General features: G+C 40.0%; 3 protein-coding genes across 3 annotated transcripts; 1 reads left to right on the top strand and 2 right to left on the bottom strand.

Moving 5' to 3' along the window:
• Positions 1 to 1,259: 1,259 nt before the first annotated feature.
• On the bottom strand, positions 1,260 to 11,806 carry scaf1 (SR-related CTD-associated factor 1). The gene is made up of 11 exons (XM_056752670.1): positions 11,786 to 11,806; positions 11,480 to 11,704; positions 10,952 to 11,002; positions 10,715 to 10,837; positions 10,495 to 10,571; positions 9,267 to 9,364; positions 4,435 to 8,070; positions 3,176 to 3,258; positions 2,650 to 2,952; positions 2,424 to 2,552; positions 1,260 to 2,310 (listed from the first exon to the last, which is right to left on the bottom strand). The coding sequence occupies exons 3-11, from the start codon at positions 11,000 to 11,002 to the stop codon at positions 2,152 to 2,154; spliced, it is 4,659 nt and encodes a 1,552-aa protein (XP_056608648.1). The 5' UTR covers positions 11,480 to 11,704; positions 11,786 to 11,806; the 3' UTR covers positions 1,260 to 2,151.
• Positions 11,807 to 12,216: 410 nt separating this feature from the next.
• Positions 12,217 to 12,971, bottom strand: LOC130426124 (insulin). Its single transcript, XM_056752674.1, has 2 exons — positions 12,752 to 12,971; positions 12,217 to 12,501 (listed from the first exon to the last, which is right to left on the bottom strand). Exons 1-2 carry the CDS (start codon positions 12,927 to 12,929, stop codon positions 12,338 to 12,340), a joined length of 342 nt encoding a protein of 113 aa, XP_056608652.1. The 5' UTR covers positions 12,930 to 12,971; the 3' UTR covers positions 12,217 to 12,337.
• A 2,181-nt stretch (positions 12,972 to 15,152) lies between these two features.
• si:ch211-195b15.7 (synembryn-A) lies at positions 15,153 to 22,795 on the top strand. Its single transcript, XM_056752673.1, is given in 13 exon segments — positions 15,153 to 15,242; positions 15,558 to 15,605; positions 15,761 to 15,889; positions 16,806 to 16,898; positions 17,403 to 18,037; positions 18,315 to 18,444; positions 18,525 to 18,713; positions 19,396 to 19,490; positions 19,584 to 19,734; positions 20,547 to 20,642; positions 21,058 to 21,202; positions 21,357 to 21,627; positions 22,031 to 22,795. Coding segments are annotated over 13 exon segments (2,202 nt in total). The 3' UTR covers positions 22,161 to 22,795.
• The last annotated feature ends 104 nt before the right edge of the window (positions 22,796 to 22,899 follow it).

The raw sequence follows: 22,899 nt of genomic DNA, 5'->3' as shown, positions 1-22,899 counted from the left end.
TTTATGACATTATTACAAAATTCCTTTGTAGGCTTTATGTAGTGTGTTGTGGACCTAATTCCAGAATCATTTAATAATGTTTTATTGGTTCTCATCCGCCAGATAACATCCCATAGAGATGTTAATAGTTTTCATTAAAACCAACACAAGCCATTGTAGCCATTTAATTCACAGAGTTTCTGTGCTGGTTTCTATTTGTCCGCAGGGCTTTCAGGGTCGAGCTTGCTTTTGTAATTCGATCAGCTTTTAATGTTTTTGCCTGGCCTGTTATGCTGGTTTGACTGTTACAGTTGTCCTCTCCAGGAAGTAATGGTGGGCGCCTTTGCCTGCTATCTGCGTTTGAATCCAACAAACACTTTGTTTGTCTGTGCTACTTTGTTTAATAACTTGAAATAAACGTATATAATAACGTATAAAATATCCAAAGGAAATAGAAATGTATTGCACCGACAAACACTAAACGTTATGTGATAGAGACATGGGAACTTTGAAACACCAGTTAACTTAACTTTAACAAATGGGGTAATTGTACAATCGTAATTGTGTCTTGCTTATAGCTTCTCTGTTACTTTGAAAATGACTTTAATATTAGGCTGTTTAACATACATGTTTTCTGTTTTATTTAACAGCCATCTATGGCATTTATTTAAATTTAATAAAATTAAATAGAATTTTAAGAGATGTAAATTATTGTTTCTTGGACAAATTGGTTGCACTTTATTTTATGTTATGTGCATTGTACATACCCAACAAAATAAATAAATTACTTAAAGTTAATGTTAGATTTAAGGGTTTCTTCAGAGTTATCACATAAACATTTCAAACAGATAAACTTCGTTTTACCTAAAATAAAGGCCAAGTAATTTAAATTAAGTAATTTATTTATCTTTGTGTAAGATTCAGGCTTAAGAATATTCAGCATCATTTTTCTCAAGCTAATTATATTATTATTTCAAGATTCTACCCTGTATATACTTTTGACTGTACAAGCATAAATGATTGCCAAATTCTGTCAACTTGTATGAGAGACTTTTACCATCAACCATCAACCACTCTGATACCATCAAGATGGTATCACCACAGGAAGTACTGTAATAGAGAAACAGTTTAATTTGAAGTTCTATGTTATCAGTTTCAAAAAAATAATTGTGTTTGAAATTTTACAAATGCACAAACACAGGCACATACTAAAGTGAAACTCCAACAAGTTCTAAGACTGCAAATTGTAATGTTTAAGAAAAGAGTCAGACTTCTTCATATTGAGGTTAGGACACAATTTTATCTCTCAAGTGACCCTCAAAATCACTACAGTTTTCTTCGGTACAAATAAAATCCAAAACACATGCTTGGGGGAACCATTCACATACACACTTGTTCTTTTCTTATGTTGTTTGCTGACTTAATTATATTAGATGACTTTGACTGGGGAAACATATATTTTACTTAGGTGATGAGAACAGATCAGTTTAAAATCAGTTGCCTAAATTTTACGTTAAAAAAATCTGTCAACCTGTTCCATCTTTATATACATTCACTGTTCTTTGAGAAGTGGAACATACCTTGAATTCCACAAATACCTCAAAACTTGTGTTGGTGAAAGATTGTTTCATGTGTCTAAGTAGCACCCCTACACGTAAATGCTCTATGACACAATGAGAGAAAATCACGCTCGCAAATGCCATCCAAAAGAAAAGCAGATCGGGCTAAAGATAACATTCTATTCCTATTCTTCACTCTCACGCACAAACTCTCAATAATAAATGTGTATTCTAGCTGAATATTTAAATGTGCACCCCTCTCAGAAATGGAGAGGAGAAAAGAACACATGTGTAGTGTGCTTAAAAGTATATACAGGTTAAACATTAAGTGTAAGAAAAAAATAGTGTGCCGTCTTTATCTCTCTCTCTCAAGCTTATGCTTTAGAATACTTTCTGTATACTTCTACACCCATACATATTTATAGCAAGACAAGAAATATAGCTGGAAGGAGGGTGGAATACAGACGTTTACATGAGGTCAACACACAAAGGGAAACAGAGCACTTTAACAAACGACTGTTACTTGATAGCCAAGGAGGGCCTTAACACGTGCAAGGGTGGAGATTTTGCAAACTTGTTTGACCAGATAGAGAAATAAACAGTCTTTGTCCAATCATGTCAAGGAATGCATGAAGGCAGACTCTCTGTCCTCCTTTTCCTCCTCGTCCATCTTGCGACCGTGCTTTCTGAAATACTTGTACCTCTGGACATAAAGCTTGACCAGGTTGCTCACTTTAACCGGATTGATCTCTCCTGTTCGGCTGTGACAAATCTGTGAGGTACAAATTAGCTTTAGTCATTGTGATGTACCGTGTCACACCAAACATACTTGAGAACATTCTTGAGTATTTATAAGTACTGTGTGGTGGTTGAAGCAATCTTAACCTTGTGCACAGCTTTCCTTAAGATGTCCTTGTATTCGTCTTTGTTGATGTCTTTGCGTTGGTAGTATGGCTTGATGGCCAATTTGACTTCCTCTACTGCCCTCTCCTGGGTGTGCAGCTTTTTCAGGTACTAAGCAAAAGACAAGTTTACTTTAAATGTTATACAAGTAAAAAAGCAGGAACAGTTTATAATCTTAAATAGAAGACGACAAGATTTGTGTAGGTACCTTGTCAGGGTCTTTACTGTCATTGTCCCAGCCCGTTTCACTGGAGCCCCCTGACACCCCTGTTGGCAATGGCTGAGGAGGAGTTTGAGCAAAGCCTCCACCCATTGACAGTCCAGGAAGCAGGTGTGAGGGAGGAGTTTTGGTGCAGCCAACCAATGGGACAGAGCTATGAAGAATAAACTGCGCAGGAGTTGGTCCAGGAGGCGGGGCATGTGATGGAGGAGGTGGTACTTGCGATGACACAGATGAGGAAGATGAAGAAGGGTGTGGCTGTGATTGGGTCTGATTAGCCTGAGAAAGAATCTGTGCGATAATAAAAGGGAAATTAATAAATTAAAGCACACAATAAATAATCTTAATGTGTCTGGTAGAGTTGGTCATATCTAAAATTGAAGACAGAAACCGAGATTAGGTCCAAAATGAGTCCATATTTAGAATGAGATATATATTTTTGCAACTAAAAAAAACATATATTATTCAATATTCATGTTTATTTTATAATCCTATATGATGCAAAAGATTTTACCTGACTCGTGGCCTGGATGAACTCTTGTGCCTTGGCTCTGCTGGCTATATTGGCCTCCTCCATTTTGAAGAGGAGGGCTGTCACTGAAAAAATAGTCATCCATTTACCACCTGGACAATATTACCTTCAATTGTAATACAAGTTCAGCAAGTGACACATCCCAAAAAACCCGGTGCAAAAATATAATTTGAAATGGGACATTTTTAAGGTTGGGTATCAAAACCCCCGGCGCATAGGAGCGCAAGGTCTGGCTATGACCGAGCTTCTTCTATGCTGTGAGACTGGTAACGAGAAGCAGCACGTGCCGCATGCACTTGCAGATTACTCGCAATTGAATGTGTACACCATTTCTAAACATTTGTCACTTATTGTTTGGCCATTTATATATGAATAAACACCTTTTCTTTAAATGCATGTAGTCTGTTACAAAAAATATTGTGACTTGATTCTGACTTATTTTTATTTATTATAAAGGTTTATTCTGTTCTTAAGGAATTCTATAATGTGTGATTGTTTTTTGGTGCATCAATGTCGCGCTGTACCCTTGTTAACCAGCTGGTGTCATCCCCAGATGCACACGCACAAACACACACACACGTCTGATTCGACTATAGGCAAGACGTGACAATTTTTATTCAACTTTGTAAATCCTTAGTCGGGGAATATTTAAGTGTAAATACAACAAGCATAAATCCGTCTTCGCTGTTTGTGGGTCTGGTATGTGCAAATATGGGAATCACAAAGTTAAGTTGCTCGAACATTATTTGTTAAGTCAGTTCAATGAATGTGGTTTGTTCCAGATACGTCCACACAATGTAGCTTAAAGTGACAGTTCGGTCAAAAATAAACATTCAGTTTCATTTACTCAGTTCATTTACTCATTTCAACCCGGTGCAACTTTCTTTCTTCCACAGAGCACAAAGGATATTTTGAAGAATGTTGTTAATTGGCTCCCATTCACCAGCACTGGGATTGTGTATATAAAATCAATGGAAGTAAATGGGTGTCTTTGCAGCATGGTTACCAACTTACTTCAAAATATCATCTTTTATGTTCTGAGGAATAAAGTTAGTCTTTAAGATTTGAAATGAGAGGAGTATGAGTAAGTGATGACAGAATTCTCATATATGTGTGAACGATCACTATAACAGTTAGCTGGGCTAACTGCTCTCATACCAATGTGTGTTTTTTGTGTTTACAAATTCTAATGAATGGTTATGAAATGCACTGCTATTAAAAAACAAATACCATACACTTACATGCTAAAACACCACCAGCAGTGCAGTCCACTCCAGTTTGCAGACCCCAGGTTAATGGTGGAGCAGAAGGGGGTGGAGGTGGAGGCGGCGGTGGTTTGTTTACTGAAGATGAGGACACTGAAGACAAGGATGAAGAGGAAGGGTCATTTGCAAGAGGAGCACCAGAATGAGAGAGGGAGCCCGATACTAAAGCCGATGAAGTAGAGCACGGTGGTGATGCCTTCTGATCATCTGGTGGCAGAGTTTTAGCATTGGAAGTGGACTGTGCTATGTTTTCCCCCCTGATCTGTGAGGACAACAGGCTTGGAGGGCTAGAAGGGGACTTTGAAGGCGTGAGAGATGAGGGTTTGGATTGACTGGGGCACTCCTCTGAGAGGAATGAAGGCTCTGGAGTCTTACAGCTACTGTCAACGGTTTGAGAGTCTGGTGATGACTCCCTTGTCTCTCGAGATGGGGGCAAAGTCAAAGGAGATGTGTGAGGTGGTGACGAGGATGGAGGAAGTACACTTGCTGATGAGGAAGAGGAGGATGAGGAAGAGGATGATGGAGTAGGCCCAGGCAGAGCTGAAGGAGGACTTGACGGCTTGGATCCAACACAAACCAACGGCTGCATTTCTGCAGATACCCCCACCCAACCACCACCCACCGTGCTACAATTACTATTAGGATTTTTTGCCTCACTTCCATCCACAGTTAGTCCTTTATCTCTGGGCTTCTTTCCAGGCCTTCTCCTACGTTTTCCTGCCAATGATGTTGTAGGGGAAGAGGCGGATGAGGATGTGGATGTAGCAGAACTGGGCTTGGCTTTTTTTGACTTCAGTCCACCAGAGTTAGTTGAAGAAGGAGGCCGAAGTATGTTGCGCTGTTTTCCAGTTTTGCTCAAGTCTTTGCTTCTCCCTGGAAGAGCAAGGGTCTCTGAGCAGGGCTTGAGAAAGGGCGACCGGCTCTCATTGTCCCGGCGGAACACCACAGCTATAGAGCCACCAACTACTGACGGCCCTGAAGCTCCACTAGGTCCAAGAAGATCAATTCCCAACTTCCCAGAGTTCCCTGTGGTGCTGCTGACACCCTCACGCACCAGAACAGACACTTTAGACTGGAGCTTACCCTTTCGGCTACCACCACTAAGCTTTTTGGACCTGCCAGAACGCCCAACATCCTTCTTCCCTGCTTTATCTTTACCGGTTTTCCGTCCCCGTTTAGTTATGGATGAGGATGCCATGGGTTGAAGGGATGTGTTGTTGCCTGAGGATGCAGAAAGAGGTGGTGAGAGAGATGGCTGGAGGTTTTTACTTTTGGCTTTTGGTCTATGAGAAGATGAAGAAGAGGTTGATTCAGACAGTCCAGCTCTCTTGCCAGATCTGGATTTCTTCTTCAGGTTATGTCGGCTGGCCTTGGGTGCAGCAGATTTAATTTTGGGGCTGGGAACAGGGGGTTCAGAAGGTGGAGGAAGCAGTGGCGAGTCCTCAAGTGAAGGGTAGTCTGAATCCAGTGCTTCCCCATCTAAAGAAAGCATATCTACATCAGGACGGTCTGATTCATATTCATGATAAATTGGAGGACTGAGGGAGCTGGGACGTGACCTGCTCCCGTGCTCCTCTTCTTTTCTCTCCTCGTCATCTGATTGTCGTCTTCGTTTCTTCTTCCTCTTAAGGTGTTTGTCTGAGCTGTGGGATCGGCTGCTGGAACGCCGTTGGCTACTGGGAGGTGAACTTGGGACTGTGGTGGTAGTTGTAGTGGTGGTAACAGTGATAGTACGTTTGATTGCAAAAAGATCAGAGCCACTAAGATCTTGAATGGACGGAGGAATAACAGTTCTGCTATCTCGTCTCCTGTTTCTATCCCCCCTCACAATTTCGTTCCTACGATCTCTCCTGTCACTGCTTCTGCTCCTTTTTCTACTTTGTCTTTCTCTACTGCTTGACCTCCTACTATCTTCATTTCTATCCCTCCTTCTATCATCCTGTCTTTTGGAGTCTCTATCTCTCTCTCTGTGTCTATCATCTCCCCATCTGTCCCTATCCCTGTCTCTTCCATGGTTCCTGTCGCTCTCTTTCTCCCTCTCTCTAGCCCTGTCACGATCTTTGTCCTCAGAGTGGCTGGACCATGACCTATGGCTATGAGTTTGATGAGAGGCATTTTGAGAGTGGGAGCGAGATGAGTGTTCCGGAGAACTTTTTTTCCTTTTGCGACTATCACTTCTGCTACTTCTCTCCCTGTCCCTATTGTTGTTTTTGTTGTCCCCTCTTCCACGATCCTTCTCTTTGTCGTCTCTATTCTTGTCAGCTGACTCCTTAGAATCCTTCCTTTTCTTTTTCTTTTCCTTTTCTCCTCGTCCCTCTTTACACTTGTTTCTATCCCTGTCTTTTGAACTTTTGGAGGATTTGCGATTCCTCAGTTTGTCAGCAGATAGGGGTGGAGAAGTGGGTAAAGGTGGAGAGGGCAAAGACAAGGGCAAAACCAGGGCAGGTGAAGGTGATATGGATCCAGAGGAGGGACAAGATCTGAATCTTTCTTTCCGCCTGCTTGTCAGTTTTCGTCTCAGATCTCCCAAACCCACAGAAGCCACTGGTTCTCTCTCCCATTCTTCATCAGCACGAACAGACACAAACCCATCACCCTCTAAAACCCTCAAGATCCTCTCAGGTTTTGGGCCACTGCCCTGAAGGTAAGAGGGACTGCTTGAGGCTGGAAGCAATACTTCCCTTCTTCTCTCCATCATTTGTTCTCTTCCTCTTTCATTGGCCCCCACTATCTCTCCTTCTTCTATCTCAGAGTGCTCAGAGTCTGTGCCAATTTCTCTTAGGTTTGCTCCCGGTTCTCTCGCTCTATCCTTGATGGATCGTTTGCTGTTAGACTCTAAAGGTACATTATTAAACAGGGAAGATGAAGCAACAGTTTCTGTTGAATCTGGAGGCCCATCCTCTGTTTCAGCAGCTGGATCGATTTCCAATTTTCTATCACCTTTCATTATATTCCCATCACTAATAATGCTGCTTTCTCGTTCATTTTCCTCATCCATGCATCTTTCCTCGGTTTCTGAAGCTGGTGATCCAGTGGGTTCAAAAGGATCATACTTATCAACCTCTTCCTCCTCGTCTTCAGAGGATGCTTGGTCCCTCTCACCCTCCCCCTCGGTTGGGTGAAAGGGGTCGTATATGTCATTGTCTACACCCTCCCTCTGTCTATCGTTGCAAGGGCGTTTTGATGATGAGGATGTGTGAAGTGGATTAGAAGACGGTGGCACAGAATATGATGATGGCATCAGAGAGGATGAAGTTGATGACACAAAGTCTCCTGTGCCTTTGCTGGAACTGTTGTCATCACCACAGCCTCTGTCTTCATCCACGTGGTAGTTTGTACCAGGAGAGGATGAGGATGGGGAGGAGGAGGGGGAAGAGGGAGCCGAGGATGGAGATGATGGCGAATTGGAGGGTGATGAAGGAAGAGGGCTTTTGGCCGTTTCTACAACTCTCTCAGTGGTTTTGAAAGAAGAGGGCAGTTGCATCTGCCCCCAGGCTTGAAGGACATCTGAACAACATCTGGGATGAAGGACTGAAGGCAAAAAACAGTCTACAGAACCTCTCTTATTCCTTAAAGGTGGCCGCTGGAGAAAAAGTCCATTCAGAAAGGATCCTAACAAAGGCAGACAAGTTCGAAAATCAAGAAATAGTACAATGTGTAGACATAAAGTATCTCACAGAAGTTAGTATATTTTATATACCTCATATTTTTCTAAATATTTTATTATATCTTTTCATGTGACAACACTGAAGAGATGAAACTTGGCTACAATGTAAAGTAGCTTGTAAAAATCCCCATTGAGTTCTTTGCCATGAATTTCCAGCGACCAGTATGAGAGCGTGACAGCGATAACACCAAATTTAACACACCTGCTCCCCATTCACACCTGAGACCTTGTAACACTAAATAATCACATGACACCGGGGAGGGAAAATGGCTAATTTGGCCCATTTGGACAATTTCACTTGAGGGTGTACTGACTGCCTTCTTTAGGTGAAAGTACCCATGACAGACCCATCACGTGTTTACCGGCCATACACACTGCTTTCTATAAGTGAAGACACTCAAGACAAACACATCGCGTTTTCTCTAAGTGAAAGTAACGTTACACAGGACAATACCGTTGCATGTTAACAAGCCATACACATTGCTTTCTTAGCTTGAACGGACAAACATTTCACATTGACATTTTAACCGCTTTTAAGTTGTCACAGGTCCCTTATGTCTTACCTTATGTCAATTTTCAAGTATTTATGTAACTCTTAACTATTTATGTAGCCCAAGCTCTGGTCCATTAATACTGACAAATACACAGCAAATGTATTAAAAAATTGTTTATGTTAAATTCAAATTAGTAAAAAAGCAATAGAAAAAATGGGGGGAAAAAATTTCAATTTAACTTTAAAAAAGTAAAAAAATTAGGGCCTTATTGTTATGGAGGTTTTTCCCTGTGGTATCGAAAATGGTGTTGAATATAGATTTTTATAGATATCCTGCTTGGCACTGAACTTTTAGCTTTATCATTTTGCAGGTATTATTAATGCTATAACAGCAACATTACACACTAACTAAAGATTGAAAAATGGGATCGCAGGGAAGGGGACGTTTAATGGCTGTGTGTTGAGCAAATTTACACTGTTATACAAGCTGTACACTCACTACTTAACATTGTAGCAAAGTGTAATTTCTTCAGTGTTGTCACATGAAAAGATATAATAAAATATTTACATATTTTAAAATGCGTGGGGTTTACTCACTTCTGTAAGACACTGTACATAATCAAAGACAAGCTAAGGATCAGAACTTACCTGGCTTCTGGCGTCCAACACTGGGGGTAACTGATGTCAACAAAGCAAGAGATGAGCCATCCTCTACCCTCACTTCTGCTGTAAATTCCACAAAGTCACTAAAGGGGATGGAAAATAATTTTAATTAACGATGTCCGTGTATATAAAACAAATCAAAAATCTTTCTTAAGGACTTAAAATTGTATGCATTACTAACTGTACTATATACAACTATTTAATTCCATACAGACATGACAGACAATAGTTCTTAAAGGGGAGGTGTCGCAGTGTTTCATGCATTCTGAATTCTTTACAATGTTAAACGTGCTGTCTTCTCATGCTTGACCTGGTCGAATTCTCCAAAAACGAGTTGGACGTATGACGTAGTATTTCTGGAAAGGTTTTTTTCAAACATGAAATTCCCCAACTTTTCTTAGTCTCTTATTGGACAATTCTCCCGGAAAAGCACGCCCATGCGCCAACCTTCGAGAGCAAGATGAAAGAACACGCCCACGTGTCAACCAGGGAGCACATGTCAACCATCTGTCAGCAAGAGCAAGAGCGAACTACGTTTGCGTTAAGTTGTGTAAGTTCGTTCACTGTATTTCGGTGAGGAATGTTATATAAGGGATGGATATAAAACTGGATTTGCAGAACGTTTGAAACTGATAGATGTAGTGGTCCCATGGTACACAAGACAAACTTACAGCCAACAGTTATGCAGGGATAATGCGATGATGTAGTGTGTGCATAGTCATGCTGTAGGTACTCAAGATTAATAGGAGATTAACAGAAACTGTGTGTGTTACGTCAGCTTTAAATACATGACAAAAACCTACATCAACCTAAGCTTCCTGCCATTTTAAAAGGCTGCACTATGAAGCAGGATTTCTATGGAACAAAAAAAGTTAAAAATAAAATAAAAAACTAATACTTTATCTAATACTTTAATTGAAAACATCCATGCATTGACACAGACATAACAACCCCAGGTAAAGGCTTTTAATTGCTTGAAAATTACAATTTTATCAAACCATTCTGCATTTATTTATGTGCACAGGCGACAAAAATCAAGACACACTCTGGTCGTCACTACAACACAACAGACAAGCCACTGCATTTCTGTGCTTTTTTTTAACTTAAGGTCTTTATATTTGACATGGTCAGACAAAAGTATGTTGAGAACTCCAACATATGGATTGCATTTAAGGTGGCAAGTCAAGCTATTGACTTATTGTCAAGCACCTACCAGTCCAGGTACTGAGGTTGGGAGATGAGCTGAGGCACAAAACATACAGGTTCAGAAGCAGTCACAACAGCAGCTCCCTATAAAGAAAATCATATGGACTAAGGGTCAGCTGAATTCACGGGGTTCAGAATGCGTAAATTACAAATATGTAAGATACATAATGAGACAGTTATGATATTACAAGCATTGAGCCTCAAATACATAAATGATTGTACTGTACCAGTTCACTGGGTTCATCCTCTGAGGTCTCTCCGTTCCCCTGGAAACATCTTAAGCCAGCTGTCTTTCTTTCAGCCTTAGACTCATTTTCCTCCTTTTCATCTGAACATTGTTCATTCTGTGACTACAACATTACAGGAGATACAAGACATAAAATATTTAGTGCTACTGAATCTTAACTACTACTGTCTATTGGCAGTTTGGCACTGACGTCAAATTGCTCCAACAGATCACTTACCTTAGCCTGCTCAACCTCTTCATCCTTGCGAGTCTGTCCATCTGTTCCCATCTAGACAAAACAACACATTTCAACATTTTTTGCTCAATAATACCAGATCTGGCAACTGCTCTAAAGGCAATCTTAAGGATTTTTGGAAACTACTTCTGCTATACAATTATCTGTCCATAACCTAAACACCTCTTACAGACACTAAATTCACAACACTAAGTAATGACTTTAATTTTACACACCATGACAGCACTTATAGTGGGCAGTGGATGAAACTACTAAAACATGCTGCTACAGACATATCATGGATGCAATCGGTGCTTGTGCTCCACTGCAGTGCTTGCCTACCTGTGTGCTCATTTGTAAACTGTCATGAAAATAAAGCAATACACGGCCTCGCGCTGAGTGCATTTTATATTGCTTGCAGCTATTTCTTACAACCCGTTTCCTCTAACTGCTATAGCCTATTGCATACAATTTCTCGTCCATAGATGTTAGCTGGCAGGCTAACGTAAACAAGCAATTATGATGGTTTACCTTCAAAGTGAAAAGATGAGACGACTGGTAAATCCCAAAGCTGAAAACTCGCTAGAAGTCTTTGAGATGTTTTTGTTAACTTTGAAACACCAAGTAGAGATGAAACATTTTCCTATTAGGAACACAATAAGAGGCCCATCCCATCCGATTCCGCCATTTTGCTTTCCCTTCTGCGATTCTGCCGGCTTGGGTTTGTGGGAAATGTTGTTTTCTTCATTAAGACGTCTGTAAAAACAGCGTTTGAGATAAAACGGACTTATTTAAAACATCTGTTTGACACCCTGAAATTTCAGCATTAAAAATTACCAGTATTACTTCGTAACTTCAATCCTATTCATTTGGTATGGTTGTTTATAAAACCGTCAGATCTGGTCCTTGATTCTGATTGGTTAAACCGTTATAACATACCCCGATTTATAACGGCTGACCGGATTACATAGCATATTCATATGTATTATTCAATAAACATATTTTTAACATTTACTCTTCGGTTATATTCACTTAAATCAATTTACAGATTTATATTTCATGTTTTAATTTCAAACCCAAACCAAACAAAATGTTTAATCTCTTTAACCCCCCCCCCCAAATGTAATAGAAAATACAACAAGCTGTAATAATATGACTTTGATATGACTTATGCAACCCCGTATACCCATAAAACATCTTAAAATAAACAACTACACTTGTGTTTATGCTTGCAAATTTATTTTTAATACATCTTTTTTTTAAACACGCAAAAATTCAATCCCGTACACATGGTAAGTGTCACTGACATATCTTCTCTAAACACTGCAGTACAGGCTAGATACTGCAAAGGTTTCTATAGATATATAAGCAGCATGTGTTGCAGACTTTCTATGTATTGCAGTAATTCTCCAGATCATAGTAATCACAGTTAAGAACACAGCACTGCTCTACAATGCCTCTCTTTGAAACGTCTCTACTGGCATACGTGTCTCCTCTCTGCACAGCAACTGCAGCCTGTCGCCGGAAGAGGGCGCTTTTCCTCATCATGACGCCTGTTACAGAACAGAGCAACGAGAAATTGAAACTTTAAACTAATATATACGTATAATTTGTTATTTTGCATGACCAGGACACTGTTTCTTTTACTTTTTTTAAGTTTCCCTTTCTTTAAGACACAAATAGACCTTCAAACATACAAAGTATTACCTGAATAAACGTGCACATGTTAACCTACTCTGATACCCTCATAGACATATAGAGATATACGTAAGGTAAAGATATGCTTGTGTAAAATTGACTTACGAGTGTTGTGCTCTCTGACACGCCTCCCTGGCTGATAGAAAACACCCTTTTCACCACAGACGAGCAGCAGCGCTTCCACTAGCTGCATGCCACATAACCTTCTGGTACCGAAAACACCACTATGTGTCACCAGAGAGCCGGCACACAGTGACAAAAGAAGAATTTCAGATTTGTGCATTTTCCCTGCACCTGCAGATAAAACTCAACAGATCATGCAATTTAACAGATAAACGGTGATCTGTCCGGTCAGATTGTCTTTGTCCTGTAATGAATGAATGTGTCTCAGTTCACCCCTTGCCACCAGTACTGGAATTATTCTCTCTATTTTCCAGTCTGTTCTGTCCTTATACAGTCAGTATGCTTTTATGAGGGTCCATCAATGAGCTGGATCTGAACAACTAGCCCCAATTAATCACCTTCAATCAGTAGAAATAATTACCCCTATCAGCTCACTCCAGTCATGGCTGCCTTTCTGGTTTTGAAGCTCACTTTGTTTAATTACCCCTATTAAGTCTCATATAAACCTGTGCTGTTGCTTTCATCTCTCTATTTCACTCTGTCTGGCTAGCTGTATCTCTTTCTCTATAATCCGTCTCTCCCTCACTGTTGTCTGAGCGCCAGCATAGCTGCTCAACTCTTTTTTCTGTTGTTTGTCCCTATTGACTTTCTCACTAATAAGCGCCACTGTTTTGAGGATAACGCTTGCAGTAATTTATTGTTTATCAAGAGAGCAGATTTTCTTGGACAAATTTCAATGCAACTATAAAAAGATGCAACCCAATTAAGCAATATGCCAAATCCGTGCAAGTAACATTTACATTTAGTACTTTAGCAGACGCTTTTTTCTAAAGCGACTTACAAAAGAATGTTGAATGTAACCAGCTCTCCTCCTTTCTCACGCAGAACAACTTGATGGACAGCAACCAGTCTGAGACTGGGCCCTGAGACTGGCAAGAGCTGCCTCAAACTCATTTGTACTCATCCTACTGGATCTATCTGCCGCCTTTGACACCGTTAACCACCACATCCTCCTGTCGACCCTCAAGGCTATGGGTGTCTCCGTAATGGTGCTACAATTTTTTGGGTCTTACCTCTCAGGTAGGTCATTCAGAGTATCCTGGAGAGGTGAGGTCTCTGAATCCCAACATCTCGACACAGGGCTGCCTCAGGGCTTAGTGCTTGGGCCCTTGCTCTTTCTGTATACATGACATCCCTTGGCTCTGTCATTCGGAAATATGGCATTTCCTATCACTGCTATGCGGATGATACACAATTTCACATGTCATTTCAGACGATCCGACTGTTTCTGGACGCATTTCAGCATGCCTGTGCGACATTTCGCTCTTGATGAAGGACCATCACCTGCAGCTGAACCTTGTAAAAGCAGAACTGCTTGTAATCCCGTCCGACCCTAAAATCCTTCACAACTTCCCCATTCAACTGGGCTCATCAACCATCACATCTTCCGGAAAGACCAGAAACCTGGGAGTGGTGATCGATGATCAGCTAAACTTCACAGATCAGGTTGCCAGCACCACTCAGTCCTGTAGATTCATCCTCTACAATATCAGGAAAATTAGACCTTTCTTAACCGAGCATGCTGCTCAGGCCCTGGTCCAGGCTCTTGTTTTGTCCAGACTGGACTATTGCAATGCGCTACCAGCTGGACTTCCTCCTTGCATGACCAAACCTCTACAGATGATCCAGAATGCCGCGGTAAGAGTAGTCTTCAATGAACCGAAGAGAGCACACGTCACTCCTCTCTTCATTAAGTTACATTGGCTCCCTATAGTCACTCGCATCCAATACAAGACTCTGCTCCTGGCCTACAAGACCACCACTGGTCTGGCACCACCTTATCTACATTCACTAATGCAGGCTTATGTACCCGGCAGTTCCTTACACTCTTTAAACGAATTATGTCTTGTGGTGCCATCCCAAAAAGGTAAAAAATCGCTCTCACAAACCTTCTCTGGATCGGTTCCACGTTTTTTATTAGGTATTTTTTTAAGGACAGAAAGAGTAAAAAAGAAATAGAACTAGTCAGAACTAATCGCTCAGGTGCTGACCGAAGGGATTTTTCCCTTTTTTGGATGACCTGACATAGACGGGTCCAGTTGCTAATCAATTTAGAAAGGTTTTTCTCTAAGACACCTGTGCTGTGTTATGACTGAGTGAGAGAGGTTGGGTGGGATTAGTTTAGAAAAACTCAGCAACATCTGAGGCCTGTCAGATTATAGACAGACCCATGAGGACATACACGCACTAAAATTGTGTCTTTACAGGAACGTATCAAGAAACCACACCAGGTAAGTGCAAGAGGCTTGTATCTTAAACATTATATAAGATATCATATTATGAGATAATATATTATTATGATTTATTATTTGATTAATACAGAATGCCTGTGGACGTGGAAAGGATCATTCAGTATATCAAACAGGGTGATCAGGACAATGTTCAGATATATCTGGATGATTACAACACAGAGGTAAATACAATGCCAAACAAAATGCAAATGTATATTGATGTAATGCACATGAGTTCCATGCTTAGTGAATTAATTACTGTACAATGCATAAAAATGGAGTTAGAATCCACTACTTCTACAACACCCAGATATAAGCAGTTTCCATGACAACAGAAGTGGGGTAAACCTAAAGGGTGTTCCTTTTATTACTTATCCATTCATGTTAACATTTCTATGGTGCAGTGAAGTTTTCATATGTCTGGCATTTGCAAATGCCTTCAGATTCCGCTGCGCTTTCAATCTTGCTCCCTTTAATTCTCAATCTATTGTTTGCAGAACTCCCAGTGTTTCTTTGTCGATGTGGAAGAAAGAGAAAGAAGAAAGGTACATTTCTATGTCCTAATACGTCTTTGTGCGTTTATCCCTCTGTCCTCAATCTGGGCACATATGCTGAGGATTAACCCGCTATTAAATCTCACTCATCCACCTTCACTTATCTCTGTACCACACTTGTTATTAGCAGATTATCTTTCCATCAGTTTCTTGAACTTTCACTGTTTTAGTGTAGTGGTGAGCATAATGTTAGGATGCCTGACGTTGGTATAATTTTTTTTTCACTAATTCTGCTCTACATGGATGATCTAAAACAGCAAAGGGAGCTGGAAGAGGTAAGACTTTCATGTGGTGCATAACACAAAATAAAATTATAACTTGTTTCTAGTGTACTGCTATTATGAAAGAAACGGATAAACAGTGGGACTAACAATGTTAAAGTGATTGCTCACCCTAAAATAAACCTTCTCTCAGCCGTTATTCACCCTTATGCCATTCTGAACATGTTTGACTTTTGTCCTCTGCACAAAAGGTTGGCAACGAAACAACATTGGCTATATTGACTGTCATTATATTGACGCAATACAACTAAATATCTTGTTTGTTTCACAGAAGTCATATAAAGGTTTTGAACAACAAGAGGATGAATGAATGATGACAAAATTTATATTTGGGTGAACTATCCCTGGAAGGTAGCATTAGATTTTCTTCCTAACAAATCGTCCTGTCATTAACTTGTATCATATTTAAGTGCATGTTGTGTAATTAAACAATAAAGGAGAACAACAAATATTACAAAAATACATAAAATGTATGTTCAATTACAATATTCTGATAGTATGAAATATGGTAAAATGTAATACTACAAACTTCAAAATCTACAAAAGCGAAGAATGTTTATGAGTGTAATTTTGCTGTATATATGTAGTAAAGTGAGAGAGACTTCTACGAGTGCAAGAATAATAATAGGGAGGTAGGTAATCTGTTGCTAATATACTATCTCAGCCCGCAGCACCTGTATATGCTGTCATCCACCACTGTCTGCACCTGACGGGCCTAGAAACTCTTGAAATTGAATTATTGAGTTGTTACTGAGCACCAATTATTATACCATTTGTGCAAGAGATAATTAATTTTACACTTGAACATCCACAAAGCCATTTACCTCTGTTCATCATGCCTGTCCCACAAAATAAACCTTTCGCTTTAATATGTAGAGCTGAGTGTATCTTCTTTCTTCCCCTTTCTCAGTTCCGGAGGAATAAAGTGAGAGAGTTTGTTCCAGACTCTGACTCAGATTTGGACTGTGATGAAAATGATGATGCAGATCTGGCTTTGCGGAGGGTGAGTAAAACACTAATTCTTTGGTGTTATGTTGTCCACATTTTCTTTTGTATTCACTGCATTGCCAAACGTTTCCCACAGAGTAAGAGGAATTGTCTAGAAAAACATTGCATTCCATAGCATTAAGATTAGTCTTTACTAGAATTAAAGGAATAGTTCACACAAAAATCTAAATTCTCATAAAATTTCTGTGGAACACAAAAGAAGATATTTTGAGAAATGTCTCAGTGGTTTTGTGTCCATACAATGAAAGTCAATGGAGGCCGGTGCTTTTTTAAAATATCTTCTTTTGTATCCTGCAGAGAAAATAAAGTTATACAGATTTAAAATGACTTGAGGGTATGAGCATGATGGAGGAATGTTCATGGGTGCACAATCCATTTAAGAGGACAATTCAAAACTGTTTATTTAAATAAACACTAGGCGTGAAATATTTGATGTCCACATCATTCTCAACCTATAATCCTAACATCTACCACTCACATTTGTCTGTTTCTGCACTAGAGGCTTGCTGCAGCTCTGATCTGGTTTATTCGTATGCAGCTGCAGCCATGTGTTCTGAGGGAGTGTCTGCGAACTCTGAGAATTATCTCAAGGGATCGTAAGGCCTTAGACCCTCTCATCACAGAGTCTGCCATTCTAACTCTTGCTCGACTTGGAGGCATCTCTACCCTGCCTATCTGTTCTGAAGAAGAGGACACTGAAGCTCAATCGGGCTCCTCCGCTTGTGCCATCATTCTTGGGGCACATGCACAGAGCGAAACCGAGGCCGGTCTAGATATTAATGGCAGCAACACCCAATACCACATAACATACAGTGAGACAGATTCACAGGCAGCTTCGGCCTGTGTTGATTCATTGGTCAGTGAGAGAGGGTTCCAATGCGCCAGGATTCCTATGAGCCATTTAAATACAACTAACTGTGAATCAGTTACAGTCGAAACACAGACTAAGCACCATGAAGAAAACCCAAAGAACGATGTGGCCCTTGGAGTGCTGACTAGAAGAAAGAGGGATGCCAGAGGAGAGAAGGATGAGGAGGAAGATGATGGAGAGGTGTGGAGGAAAGAGGCCTTAAAGGCCCTGTGCAATGTCATCTATAACAGTCCGAAAGCACAAGAGAGAGCAAGCAGTCTGAGGTGAGACTCTTCTTTCCGAGCCAACGTCAAAATGTCACATTCAAAACACATTCGCCAATTACAGTGTGATCCAATATTCCTGTATTGCGAGAGTCTCTGAAATTCATGATTTTGAAGCAAGACTCCTCCGCCTAGTGTCAGGGTCATAATAACCATGTGGGGTTTATTTTGCGTTAATTACTTGTTGACTAAATTTCTCCTAACATATCATTTATTCCAATAAAGTAAACTCCCACTCACTCTGCTTCATTTTGCATTGATTCGATTTCATCCCCAGGTTGCTCCAAGGCATATCAGAGAGGCTTAAAGAGGGTCTTATATGCCCCCCAAGTTGTCAATTTTATGAACTTCGACTTCTCTTTCTGTTGACTGCTCTACGACCCGAGCTTAGGGTGCAGCTCTGGCAGGTAACGTTTTATATCTTGAGACAACTAAGCTGGATCATGTCTTGGATCACAACGCATTCCTTTCAATTTATTTTTGTCAGGAGCGTGGTGTGTCCCTGTTGTCTTCAGCTCTTGAACAGTGTTTAGAAGTGCGCTGGGGTGAAGGATATGAGGTGCTGACGGATCTGACAGCGCCCCCTGTCAATAAGGAGGTCTCTCAACGTGCCCTTGAGATTCTGAAGACCTTGTTTAACATTACCTATACTGTCCACAGACAGGAACTAGATGAGGTAAATGTTGTTTTTCTTGCTATTTTCCTGTGGCTCAGTGGTTAGAGCAAGGCACTAGCAATGTCAAGGTCATCGTAAATGTGTGTAAAAACCTTACATAGTGAAGCTATAGTGTATTTTTATTACCTTAGAATGAGCTATTTCTATCTACATACACAGCGGGTCCCCTTGCAGGGAATTCGCCATGTTGTTTCTTCAGTAGGCCTAAACAGACATATTGCTCTACAGAGCGCGTTTTGAAAATATGTTAGCCACAATAGTGCTTCGAAAAAGAGGGGTGAGCGGTGGAGTGAGCCGTTGGTTGTAATTCGCAATCTTGCAGCTAGATGCCGCTAAATTTCCTTTGATGTAATTTAATACAATGATTTTTATATTGTATCATTGGCCTATTCATTATAACATTGGCCTATTCACTTCCATTATATGAACACAAAACAACTGAGACATTTCTCAAAATATTTCTTCTTTCTTTTGTTCTTTCTTTAATGTTCCACAGAAGAAAAGTTAAATGCATTTTTGAATGACATGAGGGTAAATAAATGATGCCGATTGTTCGCTTTCTGGGTGGACTGTCCCTTTAGGATTTATACTGTATATGATGATGGGCACATGAAATTGCAGAACATAGGAATGACACATCAGTTTTCCATTCAACATTTTTTGTCTCCATCTTCTGCCACAGGAGGCTAGTGCTTTGTATCGTCACCTAGCTGCAGTCCTGCGTCACAGCCTCGTAGTGCCCTGTGAAGGAGAGGACAGAAAAGAGGAGCTGCAGGGGTGAGCATTCAGAAATACCCAGAAAACAACCATCATGATTTTAGGAGGCCTCAGCCACTGAAAACATATGTGCTCTTGTGCTGCATTTCACAGACACACAGTGAATGTGCTATCAACTCTACCACTGAAGTGTCTGGATGTTCTGCTCGCTGTTCGTCTGTCTGAGGGTTCGAAAGAATCCAGCGGAGTCAACATGGACTGCGTGCACACTTTGCTGATCTTCATGGAGAAGAGATTAGACAGAGTGAGAGAAAAAGAGTCAGAATGGAATGACAAAATGGGGGTTCAGGTTTATAAACGTGATAGTAAGGTATTCACAAGTGTTAACCTGCACTTGTTACTTTTAACTGGTTTACTCTTTTCTAACCCACCTATTATAGGGACAGTTCACCCAAAAATAAAAATTATGTAATTTACTTATCTTCGAGTTGTTCCAAATCTGTATAAATGTATTGTTCTGATGAACACAGAGAAAGATATTTGGAGGAATGCATATAACCAAATTGTTCTTGGACGCCATCGACTATAGAAGGAAAATTGTTCTGTTGAACACAAAAGAAGATATTTTGAAGAATGTAGGACAGCAAACAATCCTGTGGCATAATTGACTACCATTGTAACTTTTCCTACTATGGTCACTGGGGTCCGAGAACGGTTAAGTTACAAGCATTAACCTAAATATATTTCTCTGTGTTTAACCAAACAAAGAAATATATACAGATTTGGAACAACTAGAGAGTGAGTAAATTCTGTCAGAATAAATTTTTGGGTGAACTATCCCTTTAGCCTTTTGGTGTGGCCTATAGTAGTCTATTCAAGTCAGTAATAAAAACATTAAATATCAATTTAGGTTACAATTCATTTTTAGGTTTTAGTGTCACAATGCTATGAAGGTTCACAAGACACCATTTATGGCTTGGAGTTATTATACTGTGTATAATTTGTAAAAACAGTGGAGATTTGTTTTTATTTTTGTGGATTCATTTCATTTGAAATGTTAGATCCTTAAATGAAATAAACGGGGATGAGATTTTTCTGATTTTATATATTTTACAGAATCACATGCTAAAGGAAAAGTTGACTCCTGTATTGAACTTACTGAGTGAAAGCAGCAGGGCACACAGAGAAACCAGACACTATCTGAGACAACAGGTAAAATAATCACCTCAAAATTCACAAGTGTTACATATTCACCACGTAATCCTCAAGTATTGCTATTAGTGTCAGCACAATCCGTACACACAAATACATAACAGGTGCACTTGGTTTGTTTTATCCCAAGGGAAAGCGCTTTACACAAAGAACTGACAGGTGCTTTTGAAAATAAGTCTTTACACATGTCGCTCGGCTTATGACATTAGGATTAGTTAACAGTGCCTACTTTGGACACTTTCACACAGAATAAATAAATAGTTGCTGACTTTGAATAGTATTTTTCTACAATGGCATCAGTAACAATAGATTTGCATGACAGTGCAACATAAACAAAATCTGTGCACATTTAATGTTGACTCTTTTGTCGTTGTTTACCTTTTCAAAATGTTGTCTATGTATCTGTTTTAACTAGATACTGCCTCCACTGAGGGACGTTGAACTGAGGCCTGAACAGGGAAACACGTTGAGGAGCAAACTGGTGCGATTGATGACTCATGTGGACACTGACATCAAACACAGCGCAGCTGAGCTTCTATTTGTACTTTGCAAAGAAAACGGTATTTAAAGAATCTGCTTGTAAACTTTTTCCTTTATCTTCAAGTATTATGACAGTGGTATCAAGTGGTCTGGATATTTAAAAGAAATAGCAGTGCTTTTTGTCAGTAAATCCTTGGTATAACACTTTATGTGAATGTTGTCTGCATCCTACAGTGAGCAGATTTGTGAAGTACACCGGCTATGGTAACGCAGCAGGACTGCTGGCTGCCCGAGGTCTGCTGAATGGCCGTGGCTCCTCTCCTCAGCCACAGTACTCCAGCGATTCGGATTCAGACACAGAGGAGTACAAACAGGTCAAGGACAGAATTAACCCTGTGACAGGACGGGTGGAGGAGGAACAGCCTGATCCCATGGAAGGGATGACTGAGGAGGAGAAAGAGGAAGAAGCGCTCAGACTCATAAATATGTTCAACAAGCTGTCACGGTACGTGTGTGACAGCATGTGTGTGTGTGTGAGATTGAGAAAGAGGCTCACAGGGTATCTGATAGGGTAATGAAAATAATGCTCTCGTTTACTTTTGTGTTACAGACATCATCTTTCCTTAAGAAATTAATTATGAGATAAAAACCATTGTCCAAGCAGAGTTTGAACTGGCATTGTGGCAAAAAACTAAATTGTAAATAAAGTTTATGTCGCCAGTATCAGTATATACCATCCATTTTATCACACAATCTATATTGTTTGTTAAAGCACCCTTGTTTTTCTTTTTCAAAGACCCCAAAAGGGTTAAGTCTGTGTCAAGATTATATCCAGATGATATGTTACGCTTAAAATTCACTGCTTTCTTTCGCTCATCTTTTTTATCCCCTTACCACACCCCACTCAGGGACAATATCATTCAGCCAGTGGGGGTGACCACAGATGGAAAACTGGCGCCGCTGTGTGACCAGATGAGGCACAGCACTGTGGAAGTGGAGGAAGAAGAGGAGGGAGAAGACAGCGAGGCAGATCAGTAATAAAGCAAAGGGAAGAAATTATGATTAATGAGACAGGTGGAAATTCTGGATCATTTTTTACTAATGACTGCTATGGCAATTAACATTATTAACAACAACAGTGCAAGAATAATAGAAAAATCTTAAATAAAATCACTTTAAAATTAGGAAACAAGTTATTCTCTTAGTTAATTATTTGTTGGGTTAGGATGTTAAAATAATGCAGTACATTTGTATAAAAAGATGTAATAAGGAGCACTGCAAGGAAAGGAAAAATAAAAAGCAGAAATGTATTTTATGAGCATGAAACAGCAGAGGTTGTAATTTCTTATAATACATTTTGTGAAGCTGAAAATTGTATCAACAATATGATTTAGAAGCAGTTACATTTAGAAGCTACAAAGAAACAAAGAGAGAGAGAGAGAGACAGCCATCACACCAACGACAGACAAACACTCCTGGAAAATGCTGCTGGTGTTGCCATGGTTATGTTACCATGGTAACAACAGGAAATGCAGTTCTATTTTTTTGCTCTAGCAGGAATGGAATGTTTACCTTGAAGACTAGAACTGCTGAGACGGACATGTAATACTGTATTTGCAGGTATTCTGCAATGAGATAAATAAAAAGTATGTAAATTCTCAAAGATATGTTTTTATTTCCAGAACACTTAGCACTGGAAACGAAAGTGCCCCCATAGTTGGGGGAACATGAGAGCAGGTTGTTTTGCTGTACTCCTTTTCTTATAAATCTGTTCCTC

Source organism: Triplophysa dalaica, chromosome 7 (genome assembly GCF_015846415.1).
Source record: "Triplophysa dalaica isolate WHDGS20190420 chromosome 7, ASM1584641v1, whole genome shotgun sequence".
NCBI lineage: Eukaryota > Metazoa > Chordata > Actinopteri > Cypriniformes > Nemacheilidae > Triplophysa > Triplophysa dalaica.
This window is presented reverse-complemented; position numbering and strand designations above follow the sequence as displayed.